This window comes from Gastrolobium bilobum, unplaced genomic scaffold (assembly GCF_033153095.1).
Source record: "Gastrolobium bilobum isolate Gb01-03AN ecotype WA unplaced genomic scaffold, APGP_CSIRO_Gbil_v1 utg60385, whole genome shotgun sequence".
Lineage (NCBI taxonomy): Eukaryota > Viridiplantae > Streptophyta > Magnoliopsida > Fabales > Fabaceae > Gastrolobium > Gastrolobium bilobum.
This window is the reverse complement of record NW_026898768.1, coordinates 52,424-63,078: the sequence shown is the minus strand read 5'-3', so window position 1 is coordinate 63,078 and position 10,655 is coordinate 52,424. Positions and strand designations below refer to the sequence as shown.

General features: G+C 38.5%; 2 protein-coding genes across 2 annotated transcripts; both read right to left on the bottom strand.

Annotated features, from left to right (window-relative positions):
* Positions 1–670: 670 nt before the first annotated feature.
* LOC133283933 (ubiquitin carboxyl-terminal hydrolase 23-like) lies at positions 671–2,662 on the bottom strand (the record flags this gene model as incomplete). The annotated part of the gene is made up of 5 exons (XM_061480862.1): positions 2,225–2,662; positions 1,991–2,105; positions 1,710–1,820; positions 1,309–1,481; positions 671–997 (listed from the first exon to the last, which is right to left on the bottom strand). Coding segments are annotated over exons 1-5 (990 nt in total), but the record flags the coding sequence as incomplete, so codon positions are not given.
* Positions 2,663–7,448: 4,786 nt separating this feature from the next.
* LOC133283932 (uncharacterized) lies at positions 7,449–8,738 on the bottom strand. The gene has a single exon (XM_061480861.1). The coding sequence runs from the start codon at positions 8,736–8,738 to the stop codon at positions 7,449–7,451; it is 1,290 nt and encodes a 429-aa protein (XP_061336845.1).
* Positions 8,739–10,655: the final 1,917 nt, after the last annotated feature.

Below are 10,655 nucleotides of genomic sequence, written 5' to 3'. Positions count from 1 at the left end.
TCATGATAGTGTTCCTCCAAAAAAAGTCATCAATACAATAATTCACAAGTTATGCAGTTTATTTTCATAGCATATAATTCATCAATAGAATAATTCACAAGATTTTTTTTTTGGATAAAGGTGTTGTTGATGTTGATATAATTCATCAGACTTCTATGCAAGGGAAGGGAAGACAACACCCAATCACCAAAAACAAACAAACATTGACGCAACAATAATGTCAAATTGCAAAGAGGTAACCATTATGAATAGACTAACTAGAGTTCAAAAAATGAAATGCTATTCTACAATGTAATATTTACTCTTCTTTCTAGTTCCCCCATCTCTAGAGACATTGACTACTTCTCACTTTCTCAGTACATTGCCAAGAATTCCAAAAACCATAGCACTAGAAAATGAAAATTAGATAGGTAAGAAGTGTAACATAACCATATTATAAGTTACAGACACAAATAGAAGGCAGTCAAACAGCATAGCAAATATTTTGAAACAAAAAACTCTGAAAAATCTACTAAGCTTGTCCTTTTAAACATAGTAATCCTTCCACCGGCAAAACAAGTATTAGGGACATGATTTTTCCATCTTATCCAACACAAGTTTTGGAAAAACAACAAAGAGATATTGCACAGAAAGTGAGATAATATATAACTTAAAAAAGAACATTGCTTACATATGAGCCACTAACAAAAGGTTTTAAGTTCAGCTCACAACCAAACTGAACCTTCTTTTTAATCTTTTGCCCAGGATCGTGTGCACAGAACCGCTTAAGATGAATTGTTAACACAGATGGTGCCTCATGAATTGTAAGCTGCTTGAGAGCCCTAACTTTCTGCTTGCATCGTTGACAATGGTATTGCTTCTCCCCACCATCCAACCATTCTGCAGAAGTGAAATTTGAAAGTGCTTTTTGCAATGAATCTGCCTTGAATATCTCAAGACTTAAATCTAAGAATGGATCAAATTTGTTGGAGTCATAAGAACACTGCTGGCATTTCACCTGGCAAAACCAACCAAAAAACTATTTTGAGTTGTTGTAAAAGAGTAATCATACATCAAAGTGTAAAGAACTAATTCAACACAAAAGCTTAAGTTGTTAGGTGAATGCTACATTAATGGTTTAATATTTCTCTAACACAAAAGAACCAATTCAATCCGAAAGTTTAAGGTGTTCGGGGAAGGCCATATTAATGGTTTTATATTTCTATATAGATTCTCAGATTTTATTAGATGCCAACTGAACCATTTTCGAACCTCCATTAGTAATGATATCACTCTTAAAAATTCCACCACTAATCAAGAAACAATTACCTGACTCCGGAGACGACCACCAAAGATCTTGTGAACAAAACTCTTTTCGTAAGCACCAGGTGATTCACTTGGTACACCAGAAGGGAGGCAGCATTTATGCATCGACTCAAGTAAGTTAACCATATACTCATGTGCATCCTCCTGCCTTGCCTTTCGGAAATTTCGTGATATGCCTGATCTCATGTCAGGAAATACAAATTTCAAGCGAATAAAAGGACATTGTTTTTTAACCCTCCCCCCTTGGCACAAAGGAATTCATGCACTAAAAGCACAGAAAGATAGGAAAAGGAAGAAGAATATTTTATAAAGGTGGCCTAATTCTTACCAAATGTCTAAAACAAGAGAACAAAAAATGGACCTTAAATGCTCATTCATAAATCAAACTCAAAACATAAGGATACACCGTAGATTCCCAACAAGATCCTCTGGTGATAATATTCTCCCAGTTGATTGCAGTGCGCGACTCACGTGATTCTGTATTGCACACAGAGCACAAAATCCAGCAATGTGGCCTACAATTATCGTAAAATATAATTAGAATATCAATATAACAAAAACTTTCTTCACACATACATATGCACCATTGCTAAATAAATGGAGAAATTACGAAAACATAACCCTATTCAACTTTGCTCATTTAACAGAGTCAAGTAAACCAAAGAAAAAGTGGGGAGTTGCTCACAGGAATTTTTATGCTTGCCACTTTGCAGGTATGCAGCTAGTGGCTCCGTATATGTCAAACACTGCAGCACCGAATTGAGAAAACATGTGTTTCCAAGATTTTGCAACCCAGCTCCCTGAAAATTATAATTAGCATCCCTTTAAAAACAAGCTTTCGCTGACAAGATGAAATAGGCATTAATGTGGAGGGGAAAAAGAGTTGATATCCTTCACATAAATAGGCACAGAAACTTACTATTCTTCGAGAGGTAATCCCGAAGCTGAGCTCCGGATCCAAGCCATAGTCGGAGGATAATTCGGAACCGTGGTGCTTCTTGGAAGCCGCAGGCGAGGCAGCAGGAGATGAACAAGGCGGTCGAGGTTCGGAGGCAGTAGGGTTTAGGGTCTCGAGGTGAAAATCATTGGAAAAGCCCTTGAATGGTTTCTTGACAGGGTGGAATTCGATCCTTCTCCCGAAGAGGAAGAGGGTGTTATTAGGTGAAGGATCAGGTGGATTCATAGTTTCCGTTTGGATCAAGAAACTTCGATTTCTGATTACAAGGTGGAAACGCGGCGGCGAAAGTGGGAAAGAGAGAAGACAACGGTGGTGTATGTGTATGTACTCTGATGCAACAACGCAACACGAACTGAGACTGTGACTGTGACTGTGACTGTGACTGTGACTGTTCCTTTCTCTCTACCATTATTTGTAGTAGTGTCTGGGCCTGGGTTCAACACCTTTGGTCGGCAAGAGGATATATGATTTCAAATTTTAACTTAGATTTACTATGATTAATTACAAAAATATATCACTTAGATTCTTTGTGATTTTAGGGTGTAGGGGATTTAATATGATTACAAAAATATATCACTTCGATTCTTTGTGATTTTATATATATATAATTTTTTTTTCTCTGTTTTTAACTTATATTATTATCATATTATAAATTAAAATTATGTATCCAAAAATATAAATTACTGATTTGAATTTAAATTAATTTAAATTAATAATAATATCAATTATATTCTTATAATTTTATACCTATAAAAGTTTTTATTTTTTCCTCTCTTTTAATTTATACCCTCGTCTAATGCATTTAAGACAAATAAATAAAATTAAATTTTAAAAAAATTAACTTGTTTTTATCATGAAAATAAATTCAATTCAAATATTATTTTATTTTATCTATTTTTTATCCCATATCATTATAAAATTTTCTAGAGAAAGTAAATATTTTTTTTTTGATAATACATATTTGATTTATCTTTAAAAGTTTTAATATATTTTTAGATAAAAGAAATTAAGATAATTTATATATTAATTTCAAAATAAAGATCTTTAATTATTTTTTAATTTACTATTGTATTATTAATTTTATTATAATTTTATTTGATAACATCAAGATTATATAAAATAAAATTTAGAAAGAGTAAATATTTTTATATTTATAAGACCACAAGAAGTCTAAGGGGGTGTATTAGATTGAGATTTCAAAAGATTTTAATGGATTATTTTTTGACAAAAAGATTCATCGTTATTCAATTAAGATTTTAATGGATTGAAAAACGATTAGGATTTTAAAAGATTATTTTAAATTTCGTCCAAATTCATTGATATTCTGTCAAGATTTTAAACAATGAAAAGACAATCATGCGGTATTCAAAAATTTAATGATTTTAATGGATTTTCTATTTATGTGAATTTCATGAGACTTTTTAAATTTTTAGTAAGAAATATAAATACGATGTCTCTCTCACAATCTCACTTTAATCCCTCCGATTTATTGAGATTTTTTTATTGCAATTTTCACCTGCAGTTTGAATAACATATAACTGTATACGTCCCTCCCATCGGGTTTTTATTTTCTTCCTGCATATATGCTTTGGTGCTTTTTGTATGTGCTGCAACACCGAGACTTTCCTAAAAAAGTTCGTAAACTTTGTTACGAAAGCAAGAATTATTCAGGCAAAAAAAATTAATTAATGCTTTTTAATAAAATAATTACGTATTTATTACAGTTTTGGGAATAATTACGGATCTATTACACAATGTGACGCCTTTTTTAGACGTCACATGTGACGCCTCATTTGGGCAATGGGGCGTCTCTCGTGAGGTGTTGACACGTGTCATTTTTTTTTTTCAAAAAAAAATAATAATTTAATCATAAAACTTCTGAAGGCTATAACTTTTGACTCGGGTATCCAAATCAGGTAATTCTTTTTTTGATTCCACATAACTTTTCGAGATCTACGTAATGACATCTCATTTGACATATTTTATATCTCAAAAACACAATTCAAATTTACAACAATGATACAAAAAAGATGGCACTAAAGTTGATTAACTCGTCTATTAAATAAAAAACGCAATCAACTCCTATAACATTAAATTCTTAATTCAAATAAGCTCTATCAAATTTATTTGAATTGGCGACAATCTGATTTAGAATATTTATTTAATTATTTCCTTTATTAATACAGATTTTTCAAATTGATTTTTGAGTTTAAATCACAAATCAAATCTTTATTTTGTTTTCCTTATTAATAATAATTGTAACTTTTATTTTAAATCACAAACCAAATATTTTTTATAATAAAAAAAAATTATTTTTTAAATTAAATCACACATCAAATCTTGATTTATTTTTTATATTAAATCACAAACGCAGAACTCAGAGGCTTCTGAGTTTTAAAATGTGACACGTGTCAACACTTGACGCGTCACCAATCACGTCTAAATTGGATTTCAATCAAGAGGCAATCACGTCTAATTTAGGTAATTTTATTTTTGAAAAATATTCATAAACCATCATTAATTTCAGACCACGAATAATAATCCAGAAGCTTATAGCATTAATCATGAATTTCAAAAATAATATCCTTCCTTCTTAGAGATTTAGAATATTTATTTAATTATTTTATTTATTTCTTCAGATTTTTCAAATTGATTATTTAGTTTAAATCACAAATCAAATCTTTATTTTGTTTTCAATATTAATAATAATTTTTATTTTTATTTTTAATTTAAATCACAAACCAAATTTTTGTTATTATAAAAAAATTAAATCACAAATCAAATTGATAGACCCCACTAACTCATTGTGTGTGCAGAAAACATGTTATATATAAAGCCCTTTTAATATATAGTAATCAAATTAGTTATGGTTTGTTAAGCGATTAGTTAGAAAGTCACAACTAATAAAATGTATAAATAGACTTAAGAGGGCCAAATAAATCATCACTTGATTGAATTAGTTGAATGACTCTGGTGATTGATAATTTTCCCGCCCTTTAATCGGAGGGAATGAAAATGGAAATCAAAGGCAATGTTTATATTAAGGAATTTTTTTTTTAATTATAAAGATTTATACTAAAAAAATAAATCTTTAGAACCTCTCATGTACAGAAGATTCAATATATTTGACTAATTATTTTGTAATACATAAAAAAAATTACATTATTTATATTTTAAATATAATATTTTTTATTCACGTATCATGGCTTTTTGACCCTTTTGCCCCTCATTAATTAATTAATAACTAATTTTCCCCTCCCCCAGAACTATCCACCATCCTGCCCCTATTTAGTCGATTAAGTTGCACTTTTAATCGACTAAATGGGCAAAACTCAGAAATCATAAAACGCGAATTTTAGTCGACTAAATACTCATCTTAATCGACTACGTTCGTTGCACTTTTAGTCGACTAAGCCCATTATTTAGTCGACTAAATATCGCGGAAAACCTTATATCCAGACCTCTCTCGGTCTCATTTTCATTATATTCGAAATCAAAACTCCTCTTTCTCTTGTTTGTCAGCTGTGATCCTTCCAATCACCCTTCCATTTCATCCCACCACCTCTAAGGCATAGTAATTGTGAAATCATTGTCATTTCCCTTTATTTCTCAATTGTTCCCCCCAAAACCCTAAAATCCGATTCCTACCCCCAAATTCGTGTGAAAGATGAGCTCAAGTCCAAACATGTATGTTACCATGATTTACTATGATGGAAAGCATTATGAAGGCCCCAACGGTGTTCAATTTGAAGGAAAAACGAAAATGTTGAAAATCAAACGGGGCAGATTGTAGAGCGCTTTGAAGGTGGTGGGGTGAAGGTGATTGAAACGTCGCCAGAGACTGATGACGATGAAGGAGCTCGCGACGTGCTTCCCATGACTGACACGGACAGTGATCATACGCGAGATGGTGCTGGGCGTGTAACGTCAGGCGATCCTGTTGGTATTGCTGGGTAGGATGAAACTGTTCAGGCGCCGGTGGCGGTTGCCCCAGTAGTTGAAGGGGACCCGTCTGGTCAGGATCGGGATGTTTAAGATGCTCTGGCGACCGGTCAGGCGTTTTTTTTTTTTTTTTGGCGCGGTTGGTATGTCAACAGCGGCCTTATGTTGTAAAGACTATTAATATCAACGAGTGGATTTCCTTTACCTTTGTCATTTTTCACGCTTTGTCTAAAGAACCACTTTATTTTTCTTGCCTCTTCTCCAGTGAATTAAGCTTGATTGTAAGAGCGTTGGCTGGGGGTGAGGATCATCCCAGTCCAACTGCGGCGATGGTGGGAACCATCTTGCTTGCTAGGCGTTGGCTGGGGTTGAGGACCGTCCCAGTCTAACTGCGGCGAGGGTGAGAACCGTCCCGTACGTTGGCGTTGGCTGGGGGTGAGAACCATCCCAATACCAAATATGGCGGGGGTGAGAACCGTCCCGTAGGTTGGCGTTGGCTGGGGGTGAGAACCATCCCAGACCAACTATGGCAGGGGTGAGAACCGTCCCGTAGGTTGGCGTTGGCTGGGGGTGAGAACCATCCCAGACCAACTATGGCGGGGGTGAGAACCGTCCCGTAGTCACATTTGATAGTGTTAAATTGAATTGGCGATCTTTATTGAAGCTCAAAACTCTGCCTCGTTAAAAACCTTTCCCAGCAAAACCCTATGGGACAAAAGCCTAGGAAAGGAAAAGAGTGCAGGAGTTGTTACATGATAACTTAACTATAATACATTTTGAGCTTATCGGCGTTCCAAGCCCTTGGCAGCGCCTTTCCTTCTAATGTTTCTAGGTAGTAGGCTCCATGACCTAATTTGTTGGTTACCCTGTAAGGTCCTTCCCATGTTGGGGCGAGTTTTCCTTCGCGGGCGTTTTTATTTCCAACGTCTGCTCTTCGAAGCACCAAATCTTTTTCTTGGAAACTCCTGGGGATGACCTTCTTATTGTAGTAAGTAGCAGATTTTTCTTTAGAATGGAGATCAGACTCGGTGGCAGACCTTCTGAGTTCGTCCAGCAGGTCTAATGCTTCTTTCAAATTCTGGGTGTTGTCGATCTCGGTTACGTGCTCTCGCCGCCAGGAGGGTTCACCGATTTTTACTGGGATCATGGCTTCAGCGCCGTAAGTCAGCCTAAACGGAGTTTCTTTTGTGGATGACTGGGCGGTTGTCCTGTACCCCCACAGGACGTTGTCAAGATTGTCAATTCATGCCCCTTTGTGTGCATCTAGCTTCTTTTTAATTCCTTTCCCCAGCATTTTATTGGCTGATTCAACCAAACCGTTAGATTGTGGGTGTTCTACGGCAGCAAAGTGGTGTCGTATGTGCAGGCTGCTCATTAATTCGCGGAACTTGGCATCGGTAAATTGAGTGCCGTTATCCGTGACAACTTCTCCGGGAATGCCGAAACGGTACACGATGCTTCTCCAGAAGAAACGTCTTGCTTTTTGAGAGGTTATAGTCGCCAAGGGTTCTGCTTCTACCCACTTGGTAAAATAGTCGATAGCGACTATCAGCCACTGAATTCGCCCAGCTGCCATAGGGAAAGGACCCAGAATGTCGATGCCCCACTTGTAGAAAGGCCATGATGTGGTGATTAATGTTAACTCTTCTGGCGGCGCTCTATGTATGGCGACGAACCTCTGACATTTTTCGCATTTTTTGACGTGTTCGTGGGCGTCACGTTCCATAGTTGGCCAATAAAATCCAGCTCTCAACGCCTTCTTTGCTAGTGAGTGACCGCCCATGTGATGGCCGTTGATTCCTTCATGGATTTCTTCTAACACGTATGGAACATCAGTGGGATTTAAACATTTCAAGAGTGGGGTTGAGAGTCCTCGCTTGTACAACCGCCCTTGTACTATGCAGAAGTGGGCGCTTCTACGAATTATCTTTCTAGCATCTTTTTGGTTGGGAGGTACGTCCCCTTCAGCTAAATAATTGACAATGGGCGTGATCCAGGTTTCTTCAGTGGCTCCAGGGGCTTGCTCTGAGATACACATGACTACGCACGGGTTTGGCATACTCTGCTGGACTATAGAACGATTGTTGCCTGGGCTTTTAGTGCTTGCCAGTTTGGACAGAATGTCTGCCCGGGTATTTTCAGTACACCGGATATGTTCCACCTCAACACTCTCAAAACTTCCGATTAGCTCTCTGACTTTTTCTAAGTATTTGCACATCAGTGGTCCTTTGGCCTGGTACTCGTCGGAGATTTGAAATGTCACCAGCTGGGAGTCACTAAAGACTTTGAGGCGGTTGGCCCCCATTTCCTTTGCTTGGATCAGACCAGCTATCATGGCCTCATATTCTGCTTGGTTATTTGTGGTGCTGAATTCAAAAGATAAAGAATGTTCGATAGCCACGCCATCCGGATTTTCTATTATCATCCCAGCTCCGGAGCCTTTGGCGTTTGATGAGCCATCTACGTATAGTTTCCATATTTCTGATACCGGTGTTCCCATGGCTTGGTTCTTGGGCGGGGGGAGTTGCGTCATTTTTGCAATGAAGTCAGTGAGTGCTTGAGCTTTGATGGCAGTTCTAGGCTCATAGGTGATCTGATACTCGGACAACTCGATCGCGCCACGACATCATTCTTCCCGCCAAGTCTGGCTTGTGCAGGACTTGGCGGATTGGTTGGTTGGTCCTGACGGTGATTGGATGGCATTGGAAGTATGGTCTTAAACGCTGTGCCGCAAAGATAAGCGTTAAAGCTACCTTTTCCACCTGTTGGTATCGAAGCTCTGCTCCTTGTAGAACCTTGCTGATGAAATATACTAGCTTTTGTCTTTCCTTTGATTCTTTGACAAGGGCTGCACTGATCGCCTCGGTACCTACGACGAGATACAAATAAAGCATTTCTCCATCGTCTGGTTTGGCGAGCACTGGTGGACAAGAGATCGCCCTTTTAAATTCCTGGAAGGCGTTCTCACATTCTTCCGACCACCGGAAGGCGGTTCCTTTTTTGAGTAAGCCAAAAAAAGGGAGCGATTTGTGAGCCGAATTGGCCAGAAAACAAGTGAGAGCTACTAACCTTCCTGTGAGTTGCTGAACTTCCTTGATTGTTTGCGGGCTTCACATTTCAATCACTGCCTTGCACTTATCAGGATTGACTTCAATGCCTCTCTCAGTGAGCATAAAGCCTAGGAATTTGCCCGCGGGAACTCCGAAGGCGCATTTGCTTGGATTCAAGCGCATGTTGAATTTTCTGAGTCTTTCAAAAACACCTTGTAGATCAACCAAATGTTGTTCCGACGTTCTTGATTTAGCAGATGCAATTGCCAATCAGGTCTCTGAATACTTGATTCATCATCCTTTGGTAAGTGGCCCCAGCATTTTTTAGACCGAAGGGCATCATTGTATAACAGTAATTGGCGTTCTGAGTGATGAAAGCCGTTTTGTCTTGGTCTTCTTCAAGAAGTGGGATTTGATTATAACCAGAGTATGCGTCCATGAATGATACCATTTTGAATCCGGACGCGTTGTCAACCAACTGATCGATGCTAGGAAAAGGGTAAGCATCCTTTGGACAGACTTTGTTCAGGTCGGTGTAGTCAACGCACATTCGCCATGCGCCGTTTGGCTTTTTAACCAAAACTGGGTTGGATAACCAAGTTGTGTACTTGATTTCCCTGATGAACCCGGTGGCGTGGAGCCTTTTGACCTCTTCATCAATCACCCTCTGGCGGTCGGGACCGAATTTCCTCTTTTTCTGGGCGACTGGCTTGGCTTTGGGGTCCACCGACAAACGGTGGCAGCAAACGTTTGGATTGATACCTGGCATGTCAGAGGGCTTCCATGCAAACAAATCTTTGTTTTCTTTGAGCAACTTGATTAACTTGCATTTCATCTCTGGGTCGATGGTGGCCCCGATGGTTGTTGTTTGATGATCTGCATCTCCTAAGACAACATGTTCCAACGCTCCATCAGGCGTGGGTCTGTCATGTTCCACGCGCGGATCGTCTCTAGCATCAAATTCTACCAAAAAACATTGGTCACGCTCTTTTGACTTCTCGCCGAGATTTCTTTCTGATGGCGACGTCGTCCCCTGCTTGAGCGCCCTTTCATCACTGAAGCTAGCTTTGGCCATTGGCCGTAAGGATATGTTGTAGCAGCTTCGGGCTATCGTCTGGTCTCCTCGCACTGTGGCGACTTTGTTGTCCCGGGCAACGAACTTCATTGCCAAGTGGGGGTGTGAAATGCTTGCCTCGAAGGCAGCAAACATCCTTCTACCAAGAATGACGTTGTAAGCTGATGGGGTGTCGAGCACCAAAAACTGGATGTCTGCGGATCGTGAGGTGGGCGGTGTTCCAAGGGAAAGCCGCAAGGTAATCACTCCCAGTGGCTTTGTGGTGGTAGCGTTGAAACCTGAGAGTTCACCTGTAACAGGAGTTAGACTATCAACAGTGAACCCT